Source organism: Ornithorhynchus anatinus, chromosome X1, assembly GCF_004115215.2.
Source record: "Ornithorhynchus anatinus isolate Pmale09 chromosome X1, mOrnAna1.pri.v4, whole genome shotgun sequence".
Taxonomy (NCBI): Eukaryota; Metazoa; Chordata; class Mammalia; order Monotremata; family Ornithorhynchidae; genus Ornithorhynchus; species Ornithorhynchus anatinus.
Window position 1 is genome coordinate 14,397,597 of NC_041749.1, and position 17,480 is coordinate 14,415,076.

The 17,480-nt window shown below is 47.1% G+C and overlaps 1 protein-coding gene across 4 annotated transcripts in view; it reads right to left on the reverse strand.

Moving 5' to 3' along the window:
• The window catches only part of LOC100681543 (xanthine dehydrogenase/oxidase-like), a 49,110-nt gene extending 32,058 nt beyond the window's left edge, over positions 1-17,052 (reverse strand). For 3 of the 4 annotated variants that reach the window (XM_039910104.1, XM_029049798.2, XM_029049797.2), the window contains exons 1-7: positions 16,622-16,678; positions 7,630-7,770; positions 6,108-6,165; positions 5,598-5,694; positions 4,891-4,999; positions 2,694-2,820; positions 1,915-1,976 (exon numbers count right to left, since the gene is read on the reverse strand). In XM_039910104.1, coding sequence (XP_039766038.1) covers positions 1,915-1,976; positions 2,694-2,820; positions 4,891-4,999; positions 5,598-5,694; positions 6,108-6,165; positions 7,630-7,671 — 495 coding nt within the window. In that variant the 5' untranslated portion in view covers positions 7,672-7,770; positions 16,622-16,678. Of the gene's footprint in view, positions 1-1,914; positions 1,977-2,693; positions 2,821-4,890; positions 5,000-5,597; positions 5,695-6,107; positions 6,166-7,629; positions 7,771-16,621; positions 16,679-17,031 lie in introns of those variants that run through there. The other variant, XM_039910103.1, reaches the window with a different exon arrangement.
• Between the last annotated feature and the right edge of the window lie 428 nt (positions 17,053-17,480).

The window sequence follows — 17,480 nt, forward strand, 5'->3', positions numbered from 1 at the left end:
AGTCAAATGATGACAACAAAAACAATAAAAAATAAAATAAACTAGAATACCTAAGCATCCAGTTCACTTAACATTTGATCCATCCAGAGAAATTTACAAACCCCATGCAAAATATCAATATAAAAATTAATGTCTGTGATGAGAGGAGAATTAGTAAAAATTATGAAGAATGAAAAAGATGAATTATTTCAGGAAAATAAAAGTTCTGTTTGTTTATTTCTCAGCATACTAAAACTTTTGCCTTTGATATGCTTAAAATTTCAGCACATGGCTATGGATGTGTTTTATTATTCATATTAATTCAAATAAAAGGTTAATCTGTTATAATCAAATAAACATATATTTATATAGTAAAAGAGAAACCAATGTATACATTTGCATCTGGAATCTATTATTTAAAGTGGAACATCTGTCTCATAGCAAAAGGGAAGGAGGGGATGAGTAGCGTAGGATTTAGTAATAATAATAATAATAATGATGATGGCATTTGTTAAGCGCTTACTATGTGCAAAGCACTGTTCTAAGCTCTGGAGATTATACAAAGTGATCAGGTTGTCCCGCGTGGGGCTCACAGTCTTCATCCCCATTTAACAGATGAGGTAACTGAGGCACAGAGAAGTGAAGTGACTGGCCCAAAGTCACACAGCTGATGTGGCGGAGCCAGAATTAGAACCCACGACCTGAATCCCAAGCCCATGTTCTTTCCATTGAGCCATGCTGCTTCTCATTTGTGTGGCTTACTTGGGACCAGAGAGGGAAAGAAAGAAAAGCAAAAAGACAGTTATACCTGATGAAAAAAAAAAAATTAAGATTTTGAAGGCAAACCTTTCATTTTATAATCATTTCAATTGCAATGTAAGTAGCTGTTGGGTACCTCTTGGTCTGACAGGCACTGCACCTGATGTGATAGCTCTGTTTCCAGCCCAGCGATTAGCAGATATTAAGCTCTTAATTGAGGATTTGAGAGCCTTTTCTCCCTCCCTCCAAACCGCCCTTCTCTCAACTTCTCCACATGGTCTTCCCGCCTTTCTTGAGCCTTGGTATTCTGAGACGGTGCAACCACCAGTGGGGAAATGGAGGTGAGTGGATATTTTCCATCTGGGATGATGCCCATATTAAAAGGTAGGGCAGTCAAGACGGGAATTGTTCTCCCCGTCCTATACTCTGAAGTTTCATCCAAGTGCTTCAGACACATGACACCTCCCATTCTGGCCTCCTACATTATGACCAGTGTTCTAGGATCTGCCCAGAGCCACCCTGTCAGCTAGAACTCCTGTAACATTCGTGCTTAGAGTCAGGGCTGTCTGTGGTGATACTTTTGGGTCTAGCAAGGAAGCCGCCAAGCTTAGATCCCTTCCAGAAGCAGCTTCCCAGGTCCTTATCCTCTTTCAGGACTCAGGGTGCTGCTTTCCATCTCTACTGAGCATAGTGTTCTCTCTGACATCTCTGATCTCTCTGGCAGAAAAGGGTCTTTGGGTGAGGAGGTGTCCTTGTAACAGAGCATTTTGCAAACTCCCCAATCCATCAATCAATGGTATTTATTAAGTGCTTACTGTGTGCAGAGCACTGTAGTAAGCCCTTGGAAGAGAATAATACAACAGAGTTGGTAGACACGTGTCCCACCCATAAGGAGCTTTCAGTTTAGAAATTAAAACGAATTATGGCTATGTAAATAAGTGCTATAGGGCCGAGGGAGGGGTGAATATTGGGTACTAAAAGGGTACAGGTTCAACTGAATAAGCGACACAGAAGGAAAAGGGAGTAGGGGAAATGAGTGCTTAGTCAGGGATGGGTTCAAGGTGCAAACGCCTTAATACAAGGAAATATTTTTTCTAGAACCTGGATCTTTATCTGAAGGCAAGAACCCAGTCCCTCCCTGTTGTTGCTCCTGCTGTTGCTGATGGAGACACTTACTTTAGCAAAAGTCCTGAAGCCCTCCAGGATGGGTCTATATCCTGTGCAGCGACAGTAGTTTCCTGTTAGCCACGGGTAAAGGTAGACATTAGTGGAGACCCCAGACTAGCCATAGCACTAATACAGAGATGGCCTCACAGACCAGCCTGTCACTGGTGGGAGTTTGCACTCTGCAAATGCTAAGTTTGTTATAGACAGGGAATGTGACTGCTAATTCTGTTGCATTGTACTCTCCTAAACACTTACCCCACCCCCAACCTCACAGCACTTAGGTACATATCTTTAACTTATTTATTATAAATTACTTATGTATTCATATTAATGTTTGTCTCCCCCTCTAGAATGTAAGGTTTACTATGGGCAGGGAAAGAGTCTGCTTATTCCCAGGTATTATGCTCTCCCCAGCCCTTAAAATATTCTTTGCACATAGTAAGCACTCAAAAAATACCATTGATTGATTGATTGACTGTACATAGTAAGTGTTCAGTAAATACCACTGATTGATTGACTAATGGAATTTTCAGGGAACATGTTTATCAACTCTGTTATATTGTACTCTCCTGAGAGCTTAATGCAGTGTTCTGCACACAGTAAGAGTTCAATAAAAAAGACTGAATGATTGATTCAAAATTACATCTCCCACTGATGAAAATCCAAATCCTTCTCTTTGCTCAGTTCTTTCTCCCCACTGACCCCCCCATTGCTGCCTATTGAATGGCTCCAGTTAAGGAACCTCCCTCAGAGTGCCACAGGGCTGGGTGAGGACCAGGGGCAGACACCTCTGAACGTGTTCTCGATCTCCTCCATGGAAGGCTCAGGGTTGTTCCGGAGCAGAGTGTACATGCTCATGACGATACCAGGGGTGCAGAATCCACATTGGGAGCCATGGCTTTTGGAAATCCTCTCCTAAGAGGGATAAACCAAGCAAATGTCAGCAGTAACCAGGGTTCCAAATCCCAGCTTCCCTCAGAACCATCGTTGCATCCAGGTAGAGAAGGAGCATGGCTTAGTGGAAGGAGCATGGGCTTGGGAGTCAGAGGTCGTGGGTTCTAATCCCAGCTCCGCCATTTGTCAGCTAGGTGACTTTGGGCAAGTCACTTAACTTCTCTGTGCCCCAGTTACCTCATATGTAAAATGGGGATTGACTTTGAGCCCCATATGGGACAACCTGATAACCTTGTATCTATCCCAGTGCTTAGAAAAGTGCTTGGCACATAACAGTAATAATAATAATAATAATAATAATGGTAGTTGTTAAGCGCTTACTATGTGCCAAGCATTGTTCTAAGCACTGGGTTAATACAAGGTAATCAGATTGTCCGACGTGGGGCTCGCAGTCTCAATCCCCATTTTACAGATGAGGTAACTGAGGCCCAGAGGAGTTAAGTGACTTGCCCAAGGTCAGGCAGCAGAGAAGTGGAAGAGCCGGGATTAGAACCCACGACCTCTGACTCCCAAGTCTGGACTCTTGCCACTAGGCCATGCTGCTCCTCATATAGTAAGTGCTTAACAAAACCGTCATCTGTTTATTAATATTGAAGCAACTCATGAAAGAAGAAAGTGGGCTACAAGAATGGTCTCTAGCTTGGAACATTTTCACTTTCAAAGGAAGAGCTGTTTCAGAGGGAGACTTTCATTGTCCAATGAAATGTGGGAAATGCTGGAGTCACAAAGCCACTGGGTAGTGGAACTCGGGTGAAGGAACTGTTCTGTCCAAAGCAAACCACCTTGCTGAAATCAGGGCAGCCAGTTCCTTCTGTGGGACTTGGCTTGAGTCTCCACTGACCCACAGCAGAACAATCTGTGAGGATGATTCAGCCATTTCCATTCTCAACAATATCGTCTGGCAAAAAGAGAGGGGCCTTGCTACCTTGTGAAAGGGAAGGTGTGTACCCTGGTTTTCAGGACACAATCACAAAGATAAAGCCATTAATTCCCCCTGTCATCTGTAGGTATCAAAGCGAGTAATGAACCCTAATTGATGCTCAGATTGCAGGGAAGAGAGTGTGAGGAGCTCCTTTTTCTGATGAAGAAGGTAAAGTATGAAGAGGCAAAGAAGCATCTCTGGGTCCCCCTAGTCAGTCAGAATCTGTGTCTGGATTAAACCTCAGACAAAGCCTCTGCCAAGTCTGCAGTTTGCTGAAGCATCAGAAAGGAAGCTTCCCAGGGAATTGGGACTGTGTTTCCCCTGGCTTCCGTGGCAGGATGGACTGCAGGGTGGCTGAGGAAAGAGACTTCCCTGAACACAAGGGGTGCAGTGGGTCCAGAGCAATACCAGGGGCTGGCAAGAGGACAGCTGTTTGGGACTACTTGTCACTGAAAAGTCACACTCACATACATGGAAGATTATCTCATGGCACAGAGTTCTTTCAATTTAAATGAGATATGGAGAGACAGAGACAGCGTATGTGTGTTGGGGGGTGGGAGGTGTGCACGTGTGTGAGCTTTGTCAGAATGGGTGGGTTATGGACCTGACTCTGACAATCTCTGGGAAAGAGAAAAATTATCATAACTGATCTGTGCCCCACATTTACCACATGGCTACTCTGAGGGCTTATCTTTGGTTCCCAGTGTCACTGAGAGACCAGTGTAAATTTATTACAGTGGCTGAGGTCATAAAAGGAAAAGCCTCAGGGATCTTTGTATATAGTGTTCTCTTCACTGAGGGCCTCTAGCTCACAGTCATTTATGCCTATCATAATACAGGAGACACGCAGAAACCACCAGTCTCCATTGCACTCTAAGAAGCCCCAAGGACTCTGCGCAGGCAGTCTCCCAGCATCCCTGGGGGGTTGACAGGCAGGGGATATTTTGTGGATAGGGATACTCAGCCACAGAGAGAGTAGGTGATCTTCTTAATGGACCAGGAAAAGCCAGAGGGTCCAAGGTGAGACACAGTTTCCCCTGGAGACTCCCACCTTAAGAGCCTGATTTCTCCCCATTAGGTTTTCAGATCCAAGCGCCAGCCTAGCTCACCTGCACAGGATGCAGCCTCGTCTTGGTACTTCCGATCCCTTCTACAGTCGTCACGGCGACATGGTGCAGGGCACAGATGGGGATGAGGCAAGCATTGGCAGACGAGTGGCTGGATCCCCCACTTAAGGAAGCTTGGTAGATGAAACAATATTGTTCCCCAACATAGTCACCACAGTTCCCTGTCACCACAATTTGTCCATTCTTCTCACCAAAATCTCCTGATATTGTTAAAAGGCTCTCATACAAAGCAGAATTCCTTCCATGGGCCCTACTTTGTTACACCTCACTCTCATGCTGTGATAAAGAGTGGGGACCCTCATTTTCCTCAGTGTCTTCACTGAAGGAAGAGAGGAAGGGAAGAAGGAAAGCCTCCTGTCAGAACACTGTTACTTGGCACTGCTCTCATCCTCTTCATCAACATTTGTTGATTGCCTACTGAGTGCTCGGGAGAGAACAAAAGTAGCAAGGCACATGTTCCCTATCATCACGTTATGATCCACCGATTCCAAGCTTCTCTCCATCCCTCTGTTGAACTCTTCTAGTTTGAACTTCCAGTCTGACTCCATTTTTGCCTTAGTCCCCATGAGAAAGGAAGTGTGAGAATCACAAGATAAGAAGAAACCAATGATTACTTGCTAAAACGCTGCAGAGGGTGTCGATATAATCATGCAAAAACCGTGCTTGAAAGCACCACGGACAAAGGATACACAATTTTGTTCTGTAGCCGGTCAAACCTGGACAGCATCACAGTGCAGGCCCCACAGCCTCCCGCTCCACAGCCGAGCTTGGTCCCCTTCAAACCCACTGGGAAACATGGTTAAGGAGAGGACACTTGACAGAGCAGGGAGATTCCTTTGGCGAGACCTTTCTGACCATTTATGGAGCTACATCAGTACAAGAAGCTTCTCCTTCTCCAGAAACGCTTGGGAGAATTCCCTCCTGTCTACTCTGGGGTTTACTCTGGAGGAGTGAGGCTCTGATCTGCTCTAGTCACCACTTACGGCCCTCTAGGCACTAGACAGCCAGGAGCTCCCACCCCACAAACCGACAGGGCCCACCCACCATGGTCCAATCCAAGCCAATACCCGAATTCTGAGAAAAATCCTTCTCAACCTACCCTGCATGCATACAAAAACCCTAGACCATGGAGAGCCATCACCATCTTCAACATCCCCCTCCCACTTCCCCTTTTCCTCCTCTTCAGGATGTGCAGATACATTTTCTACGAAGGTAAACCAACAGTGTTGTTTCTGGGTCTGCAATCTTCTCCACCACCTGAGACAACGGAAGGAAAAATAGGTAAAGGGGTCACAGACATATACCTGCACCTGCTGTAGGAGGAGCCCTTCTCCTTCTTGCCCATCTCTCTCCCTTTCCTGTTCTTGTTGCTAGTTCATAGTCAGTGCACTGGACACTTGGTGTCCCTAGAGGCTCCGCTGGGCTCTCGGCCCGACAATTAGGTTTAGCCTAGGGCTACTTTGGGATGAAAGGGCAGTTTAATGAGTGACTTTCAGGTAGTTGGTCCTCTCTCCAAGTTTCTCCCTTCTCCAAGCCCTTGAGAGGGAAGACTGAGCCTGAGGTCAAGGCTCAGTGGAAAGAGCCCGGGCTTGGGAGTCAGAGGTCATGGGTTCAAATCCCACTCTTCCACTTGTCAGCTGTGTGACTGTGGGCAAGTTGCTTAACTTCTCTGGGCCTCAGTTACCTCATCTGTAAAACTGGGATTAACTGTGAGTCTCACGTGGGACAACCTGATTACCCTGTATCTATCCCAGTGTTTAGAGCAGTGTTCTGCACATAGTAAGCGCTTAACAAATACCAACATTATTATTATTATTACCTTTTTTTCCCAATTGTATTTGCTAAGAGCTTACTATGTGCCAGACACTCTACTAAGCACTGGATAGATACAAGATAATCAGATTGGACAAGGTCTTTTTCCCACAGAGGGATCACGTATGAGGAAACTGAGGCCGAGAAGTTCAATGACTTTCCCAAGGTCACCTAGCAGTTAAGGGGCAGAGTTGGGTTTAGAACCCAGGTCCTCTGACTCGCAGACCCATGTTTTTTCAGTAGACCACTCTGCTTCTTCAGGGTAACTTCCAGAATTCTTACAGTGCATTTTCCTCTGCTTGGAAACTACTTAAAATTGACACTCCTAGGGGCCTGTCTCTCCTGCCTCCAAAACCACCTCTGTTCATCCTGTCTTCTTTCCAAATCAGTTTATTCCTCCTCCCCTCCCAGCTACCTACTCTTCCTCTTTTGGCACAGATGATGGGCCGTTAGCTCTCCCTAACTGAACTGCTCTGGCAAGTTTGTTGACTGAGTGGCTCCTTCTCTTCCCTTTTTTTTCCTCTGCCCCTTACCGGCTTCAAAGTCCACAGTATTTAATGAGCAAATAAGTTCCGCAGTATATAACTTTGAACAGAAAAATCCAGGAAGTAAAGCTGAAAATCAGTGGGTACCCACACTTAAAAGAGGATAATGAAATCCTCACAGAAGATCAGTGTAGCCTACTAGCAGAAGAAAGCAGTTTCAGAATCTTCAGGTCAGGGCTGGGTCAGTCTTGCTTCCTGCTAGCTCTAAGGAGTGGAAGAGGGCAGCAGCAAATGCAAGGAAAGGCTTCTCTAGAAGGGCGTGTGTCCTTGGGAACAGGTAACCCCAGTGTGAGCCTGCCTCCTGAGTACAGGAAGTTGGTTCAGGAGCGAAGGCTTTTGGGGGGAAAAGCAGCGTGTTTCCTACCTTCTTGCCATTCACAAAGAAAACCAGCTCATCTTCCACCATTCTCACAGTCCGGCTCCTTGAGCCGGCAGACTCAGCCTTGAGGGTGATTCAGGACTGTCAGCTTAGGTAGCACTCTCCTGGAACTTGTATTATGATTACCTGGAAAAAAAAAATGAGTTTTTTGTGAAAACCTTTCTGCTTCTGACTCCACTCCAGGTCCTAAAGGTGTGACTGAGCTCTGCCACAGATAAAACCTTCATTCCATTGCAAAGTCCCCAAAGTCTCCATTATCTTTGTGGGCAGGAGAAAGCCGAGCAGAGGGAGATTAAATAGCGGGGGAGAGCCCAGTTTCCCACCTTATGATTCTCCTTAAGTGCAGGGAACTCGTCTTCCCGCTCTGTGATATAGTTCTATCCCAAGTGCAGAGTCCAGTGTTGTACACCCAGTAAACTCAACAAATACCACTGATTGGTTGATTGACTGAAAGTCACCGATGACAGGGTCCACGATGGGGATGTTATTTGCATAAAAGGCATTTTTTGGGCCTAGAGATTTCTATGGGAGACTGAAGAGTTCCACCAATCCTGAGGTGAAGGGGTTGAAACTACAACCCCACAGGGTGATGCCTCCGTCCCAGTCCTAAGACACAATCTGATGGCGACCTGGGGTCTACCTCCCACACGCTTACATTCGTTCTTACATTCAATCGTATTTATTGAGCACTTACTGTACTAAGCACTTGAGAGAACACAATACAACAGTAAGCAGACACAGTCCCTGCATGCAACAAGCTTACAGTCTAGAGGTGGGGAGACAGACATTGATATACATTGAATTACAGATATGCCCATAAGTGCTGGGGGGCTGGGAGGGTCGGGGGGAAACAAAGGGAACAAGGTCAGGGGTGATGCAGAAGGGAGTGGGAGAAGAGGAAAGCGGGGTTTAGTCAGGGAAGGCCTCCTGGAGGAGATGTGCCTTCAAGATTAATACAGTGCTCTGCACAGTAAGTGCTCAATAAATAGGACTGAATGAATGAATATGGCTTTAAAGGTGGGGAGAGTAATTGTCTGACGGATTTAAGGAGGGAAAGCGATTCGGGACAGAGGCGGGACTTGGGCGAGGGGTCGGTGGTGAGATAGACGAGATCGAGACACAGTGAGGGGTTAGCTTTAGAGGAGTGAAGTGTGCGGACTGAGTTGCAGTAGGAGAGTAGCAAGGTGAGGTATGAGGGGGGAAGGTGATGGAGTGGCAGCGGTGGTGAAACGGATGCATCTCTGTCCTGACTGTTTGGGATCAGAGACACAGCGGGAGATGGAGAAGCCTCGGAGAGAGGGGTGGGAGCCGGAACTCTCCCTTCGGTGTGTGTGGAGAAATGCCGTGCCTCAGCCATAGTAGCAGCAAGTAACTCATGAAGATGAGCCGACAGAGGAACTTCACTCTCTCCTCAGCCTCCTCTGTGTTTGGGATGGCTGCAGAAACCAGGAAAGGGTGAATGTAATGAGAGCTCAACAGTAGCGGAATAGAGTGGATTTGTTTCCGTTTTATACTAGGCAGTCTATGCTTTATGGACAGGGGACACATCTGCTAATTCTGCTGTATTGTACTCTCCCGAGCATTTAGTATAGTGCTCTGCATGAAGTAAGTGCTCGATAAATAGAGAAGCAGCATGGCCTAGTGGCAAGAGCATGGGCTTGGGAATCAGAGGATGTGGGTTCTAATCCCACTCCACCACTTATCTGCTGTGTGACTTTGGGCAAGTCACTTAACTTCTCTATGCCTCAGTTGCCTCATCTGTAAAATGGGGATTAAGATGGTAAGCCCCATGTGGGACAGGGACTGTGGCCAACCTGATTACCTTGTATCTATCGCAGCACTTAGAACAGTGCTTGGGGCATAGTAAGCACTTAACAGATACCGTAACAATAACTATAATAATGAATACCATTGATTGATTGATTGACTGACAGCCTGATGGTGGGCAAGGATCATTCAATTGTATTTATTGGTGCTCAATGTGAGCAGAGGACTGTACTAAGCGCTTGGGAGAGTACAATACAACAATGAACAGTCACATTCCCTACCCTACCAACTTAGGTACAGTGCACACAGTAAGTGCTCAATAAGTAGCAATAAGTTAGTTTACAACTGCTCTTTTTCCTGCCCAGTACATAAATCAAAATCAAAACGCACAGACCTATCATTAGCAAGCTCAGTTTCATTTATAGTAATAGTTATAGTGGTATTTGTTAAGCACTTACTATATGCCAGTCACTGTTCTAAGCCCTGGAATAGATTGAAGATAATTGGGCAGGACACAGTCTCTGTCCTCCACAGGGCTCACAGTCTTAATCCCCATTTTACAGATGAGGTAACTAGGACACAGAAAGGTAAAGTGACTTGCCCAAGATCACACAGCAGACAAGTAGCGGAGGTGTGATTAGAACCCAGGTCCTTCTGGCTCCCAGGTCTATGTTCTATCCACTAGGCCATGCTGCTTCTCTGCTTTAACAGGTTCATTTTTCAGGCGCCCTGGCAAAGGGCACTGGACATAACCAGGCTATCCCACTTGAAAAATGAACCTCCAGTTTACAGCCGGTGATCCCTACTAGGTGAAGGTGAGGTTTTGGCAGCAAGGGTACTGAGCCCGGGACCGTGACAGCCAGGGAGCTAGCTTTCTTTGTGAATGTTGAGGCGCAAAACTGGGCTTCGCTCTGGCTGTTTTATCTCCCTCTGCTCAGCTTTCTCGTGCCCAAAAAATAGTGAGTCATCGTGGAGTTAGTTTGGAAAGAAATGAAGGTTTTATCTGTGCCAGAGCTCAGTGACATCTTTGGCACCTGGGGTGGGGTCTGAAACAGAAAGTTTTTCACTAAAAACTCCAGTTTTTTCCACGAAATTATACGGCAAGCTCCAGGAGAGTGTCATCTAAGCTCTTGAGCACTCACAACTTCTTGTTTTAAGCACCTGTGAACACATCTTACATAACCTACTAGTTAGGTTCTGATTCATGCAAGTATCTCCTTTTCCTTCTTCCTCTCATCTGGAATGTTTTCTAGTAACCATCTTTCCAGCTATCTTGTAAACTTCCTAGAACAGGGATCATATTTTATAATTCTATTGTACTCTTCCAAAAGCTCAGCACAATGCTTTGCACACTGTATTGTTCAATAAATACTATTAATTGCTCCAATGGAGTCAAATTTTGATAAGCTCACACTTGACCCATCTCCCATCCTGGGGGATTAGGGAAAGTGATTAAGAATGGGCAAGAAAGAATGATGATAATAATGGACAGAGAATCTCCTTGTAGCCAAGATCCAATGTGATCCTTCCTTTCAGCAAACCCTGTTCCATTTTCAAATCTACCCAAAACTCACTTCCTCCATGAAGCCTTTCAGGACTAGTGACACCTCTCTCCCACCAGACTGAAAACCCCTTGATGATGTCTACTAACTCTTTGGATTCCTTCAAACGCTTAGTACGGCGCCCTGTACACTATAGGCACAGCTCCATCTCTTATCTTCCCTCATCTCTTAGCAGCTACTAAATTGTCTTGGTTCAACAGGAGTTGTTTAAGCTTGTTTATTAATATTATTATAATTATTATTAGGTGCCATCAAATAATTTCCAATTCACGGTGACTCCATGGATAAACTTTCTACAGAGCATCCTGTCTTCCGCCATAATCCGCAACCTTTCTAACGGTTCTTCCGTTATCATTGTTATGGTTTCTATCCATCTAGCTGCTGGTCTGCCTCTTCCACATTTTCCCTGGACTTTTCCTAGCATTAGTGTCTTTTCCAGAGAATTAGTCCTCCTGCTTATATGTCCAAAGTATGCTAATCTTAGACGAGTCATTTGGCCTTCTAAAGACCACTTTGGTTTAATTTGTTCTAAAATCCTTTTGTTTGTTTTTCAGGCAGTCCATAATATTCACAAAAGCCACCTCCGACACGGTATTTTCAAAAGAATCGATATTCTTTCTAGCCTTTTTTTTCCTCACCGTCCAGCTTTTGGATCCATAAGCTTATTAAGCTTATTACTTGTGTTTAAATGTGTACATTTTCAGTCATTTGCATATTCATTCATTTTTAATGTTTTTTTAACCAACCCACTGTTTCTATATTTTTCATCTCCCCAGTCTTTGTTGACAGTTATCCCTGCACTTGTTATCTCTTTAAATTGTAAGCCTCTCAGGGGAAAGGATTGGTCATTTTACTTTCATTATACGTTCTTATGTTCATGGTAGTAATAATAATAATAATTATGGTATTTGCTTGGCACATAGTAAATGCTAAAGTGGATATAGGTAAACTGGATTGAACACAGTGTCCCTGTCCCACATGGGGCTCACAGTCTCAATCCCCATTTTACAGATAAGGGAACTGAGGCCAGAGAAGTGAAGTGACTTGCCCGGAGTCACAAGTGGTGGAACCAGAATTAGAACCCATGACCTCTGACTCCCAAGCCTGTGGCCTTTCCACTAAGCCAAGCTGCTTCTCCAAAGAGTGGTCCCAAAGAGTGGTCAAAAAGGTGGGAAGAGGCCTGGAGAGTACAATGTCAGTGAAACTGAGGATTGGGGGAGAAGGGGATGCTGTGTACTAAGTACTCCGTAAATACGATTGATTGGTTGATTCATTGATTAGTAGGTCAAGGAGAATGGGGATGGATCATTGTCCCCACCACCCAGTTCTTTGCCTGGTTTTCCACCGAGTCTGGATCTGCTACACGTCTCTAGATGATTTTGTGGGTTTAGTTAAAGCTGGAAATCACTAGGGAAACCTAATAATAATAATAATGTTGGTATTTGTTAAGCGCTTACTATGTGCAGAGCACTGTTCTAAGCACTGGGGTAGATAAAGGGTAATAGGGTTGTCCCACGTGAGGCTCACGTCTTCATCCCCATTTGACAGATGAGGTAACTGAGGCACAGAGAAGTGAAGTGATTTGCGCAAAGTCACACAGCTGATAAATGGTGGGGCCGGGATTCAAATCCATGACCTCTGACTCCCAAGTCCGGGCTCTTTCCACTGAGCCACGCTGCTTCTCTAGTGACTGGATCTGCCACCACTTAGACCATGAACTCCATATGAGGCAGAGACTGTCTTTGATGTAATTATGCTGTACTTACCGCAGCGCTTATCTCAGGGTTCAGTACTCAGCCTGAGGTGCTTAATAAACAGCATAACTAGCCCTAACCAACTACCAAGACTTCCTCCAACATATTTACCAGTCTGCTCAGGTTCGACTGTCCATCTCCTCCTGAACCCATCCCTTTCTGCCTTGTGGTTAAGTCTTGGAATCCATCAGTGGTATTTATCGAAGACTTACCGTTTGCAGAGCATTATACTAAACACTTGGGAGAATATGGTACAACAGAGATTGTAGACAGGTACCCTTCTCACAAAGAGCTTAAAGTCTAGAGGAAAAACTCCATCCCCTGACAAAGAGGTTCCCTTTTGTTTCCTACCATTATCTGGGTCATTGCTGTGGTGTGTCAAGGGAGAAAAGTGATCTGAAACAGTGTAGTTCTGAGACTGGGCTGGAGTTTCTCATTTGAGCCTCCTTTCTAGTGTGTGGACTCTCAGGTGAATTCTCACCTCTATCAGTTTTCCCAGCTGCTAGGAGCGGCCAGTTATTCCTGCCCCTGCTGTGGGTGGCCCTTTAAGCGAGTGTGCACGTCAGTCCTTCGATACTGGTTCAACTATCCTCCAACAGAAAACCATGTCCCACAGGTCTAAGGTTAATAGGCTAGGCTGTTAATAACCTGAAAAGTGAAATAAAAAGGGCCTAGTCTTAACTGACATTTTAGACCCAATTCGTTCCTCCTGCTTTCTTAAAACTTAGCCGTATATTGCCATATCCAGAAGGACTTTTCTTTCCCCTATCAGTTTGATTTTTTTTTCCTAAGGCATTTAATGAGCACCTACTGAGGGGTCGGCACTGTTCAAGGTGTTTGGGAGAATACAAGAGTCAGAAGGAAAGTGTGCCTGTCCTCAAGGAACACACCATCTAATGGAGAAGATAAACAAGAATTAGTGATACACAGTGAATGGCAGAGGAAAAAAAATATGATGTGAGGACCAATAATAACAATGATGATGTTTGCTAAGCACATACTATGTTACACGGACTGTGCTAAGCACTGGGGTAGATACAAGATAATCATCTCAGCCTCATTTTCTGCCCCACATGGGGATCCTAGTTTAAGTGAAAGGGAGAACAGTTGAATCCCCATTTTACAGAAGAGGAATCTGAGGCACTGAGAAGCAGCATGGACTAATGCAAAGAGCAGGGGCCTGGGAAGCAGAGGCCCTGGGTTTTATTCCCACTTTTGCCAATAGCTTTCTGTGTAGTCTTGGGCAAGTCACTTAACTTTTTGTTCCTCAGTTTCCTCACCTGTAAAATAAGGATTAAATATCTGTCCCTCCTACTTAAGACTGTGAGGTCCTTGAGGGACAGGGACTGTGTCCAACCTAATTAACTCAAACCTGCCCCAGCACTTAGTGTTTGACACACAGTAAGTGTTAAAAAAGAACAAGAAGTTAGGGTTAGTCCTAAGCCTGAGATCACACTAGGTTCGGAGGGTGAATCTACTCTTCTCTCTGCCCCAGCACTGGACTTTTCCACTGCAGTCACCCCACTGTGCAGACACGAGTCTGGCTGGAGAGAAGATCTTCATCCACCATCACAGACAAATTCAAGTATGGTATCAGATTCGGGCTTATGGCCACCTACGTGCCTGTGTGTGACCCACATTACGTGCTCCTCTCCATCGCTGGAACTGATAAGTTCTCGTCAAGGAGCAGCAGATAAGTGTTCGTGCTGGGATTAGAACCATTTACCAATGGGAGAGTAGCTAATGAACATATTAAACACAGCTCAAGCCTCAATGTCAGCAGGGGTGGACTGCTGCTCCTTGATGGGAACATATTAGTTTCAGCAATGGAGAGGGGTGTGTAATGTGGGTCACACACAGCCATGTAGGTGGCTACAAGCCTGAGTCTGATATCATATCTGAATTTGTCTGTAATGCTGGATGAAGACCTTCTTTCTGGCCAGTCTGGTGTCTGCACAGTGAGGAGACTGCAGTGGAAATGTCCAGTGCTGGGGCAGAGAGGAGGAAGAGTAGGTTCACCCTGAACCTAGTGTGATGTTCTCAGGCTTAGGGCTAACCATAGGGCTCTGGAGGGTTCTGGGGCTGGTTTTGAACTTGGTTCAAGTTGCAAGACTCCTGTTCTCATTTGCTGGATGAGGGCTGTACTATTAGCCAGACTTCTGTGTCTTTGCTTCCTTCTAGACAGGAAGCCCTTTTTGGGTAGGGAACAGGTCTACCAACTTTATTGTATTGTACTCTCCCAAGTATCATGCCACACTGTGCCGTGCTGCACCACACTGTGCCGTGCTGTACCGCACTGTGTCGAGCCGTGCCGCGACGAACTGTACTGTGTCTAGCCAAGCCGAGCCGGGCTGAGCCGTGCCATACCGAGCCTTGCCGAGCCGTGCCCGTCTGCAGCACCGCTCCGCCGCCGGCCTGACCCCGAGCCTACGCGATCCTAAAGCGGACGGATGGACACAGTCATCGCCGCCACGTCGACTCGAGACCTCCGCTTCCTTGGAGTCGCGCTATCAGTCCTCGATGACCTGCCCCCGGGCTTATTTATGGTCAGCTCTGCAACCCTGACCTCTGCACCCCCGCTCAAGGACTCTGACACTAAGGATCTCCACCCCCTGCCCCCGAAGACCCCCAGCCACCAGCTCCCATTGTGCTCCCCTGCTCGGGCCTGGGGAGTTGTGCTTCCCTGCTCGGGCATGGGGACATTGTGCTCCCCAACCGCCCTCCCCCGACTCTGCCCAGAAGCGGCCACCCCCTCTTCTCCTGTGAGGTGATTGATCTCGCCCACCCCGGGCAATGATGTCCTTGCTCTTACTGTGTTACCTTACCTTAGCCACCACCTACGCCCACAACCCACCCCGGACATCTTCAGGGATTGAATGACCATTTTGCAAATGAGGGAACTGCGGCGCAGAGAAGTTAAGATACTTGCTCAAGCTTACACAGCAGGCATGTGGTGGAGTCAGAATTAGAACCCAGGTCTTCTGACTTCCCAGCCGGTGCTCTTTCCACTAGGCCGTGCTGCTTCTCGCTATTTCATGCTACTACCATTGCTATTACGGATGCTATTGTTACTCCATCCCCTTGATTCTATTTATTGCTATTGTTCTTGTCTGTCGGTCTCCCTCCCTCCCTTAGACCGTAAGCCCGTCAAAGGGCAGGAACTGTCTCTATCTGTTACCGATTAGTCCATTCCAAGCGCTTAGTACAGTGCTCTGCACATAGTAAGCGCTCAATAAATACTATTGAATGAATGAAAGGGATCCCGCCGCCTCAGAGACATTTGGACATGAGCCCCGGGACTCTCCTTGCCGCTAGCCTTTTGACTTTGATTTAATCAGGTCGACCCTTAGTCAAGTCAAAACCCGACCCTGGTCAACACCCGCCTATTAATAATACTTCATTGTATTATGTTACTATATTACCACTTTAGCAAGTTATGGTTAATTGTTGTCAGTGCTGCCACCTACCTTTCTGGCCTCACCATGTCCTTCCACCCCCCCTTCCTCCCATCTGCCCCTCCCAATCCTTTCCTTACCCTTACCCTCTCCCACCCAGCTCTTTCCCGCTCTCTCCTCTGCCTCCTCCCCCCTTCTCTCCCCCGCCCTAGAAGGCCACTTTACCAGCGCCACCCCTCTTCCCCTTCCCCCTACCTACGCTCCCTCCCCACCTAACCCCCTCCTCCATCCCTCCCCCTTCCCTCTTCCCCACCCACGCCCCATCTCAGTCCTGCTGTCCCACTGCCATCCCTCCTCCCCCTCTCCCCATCCAGGGCCCCGCCACCTCGTTCCCATCCAAACCCTCCCCTCCCCCAGCTCCCCCCCCCCGCCCTCCCCGCACCCACAGCTACTTTCAAGTGTGGCCTCTGGAATCCCCACTCCATTACACGAAAACTACCTTTCGTCCTTGACCTTTTCCATTCCTGCTCTCTCCTCCTCCTCGCCCTTACGGAGACCTGGCTCTCCGCCGCTGCTCTCTGCAGCGGAGGCCTCTCCTTCTCCCACTCCCCCAGACTCACCGGAAAGGGAAGAGGCGTCGACTTCCTTCTCTCACCCCGATGCCGCTTCCGCACTATCCCTCCTCCCCCTTCCCTCTCCTTCCCCTCCTTTGAATCCCATTGCATTCGCCTCTACCACCCCCTCCAGATACTTGTAGCCGTCATTTACCTCCCTCCCGGTCCCACCACCGACTTCTTCAACCACCTTGACCCCTTTCTCCCCTCCCTTCTCTCCTTCTCTCTGCCCACCCTGATCCTCGGAGATTTCAACATCCACATGGATGTACGCGGTGACTCCTCTGCCACCCACCTGCTATCGCTCCTCGACTCAGCCGAACTCCTGCTCCATCACACCACGCCCACTCACCGACTTGGCCACACCCTCGATCTCATCATCTCCTACCGCTGCACTATCTCCTCCCTCACCAACTCTGAAATCCCTCTCTCTGACCATAACCTTCTCACCTGTCTCCTCTCTCACACTCTCTCCCCCTGCAAATCTGTACTACTCCGCCACGGAGACTTCCGCTCTCTTGATCCCATCCATCTCTCCCAAAGTATCTCTCCCCACCTTGCCCCGCTGTCCTCTCTTCCCACTCTCGATGATCAGGTCACCGCTCTCAAACTCCACCCTCTCTACCCATCTCAACTCTCTCGTCCCCTTTCCCTCTGCCGCTCTCACTCCACTAACCCACAACCCTGGGTCACTGCCTCTGTCCGCCTCCTATGCTCGAGCTGCTGAGCGCTGCTGGTGAAGGT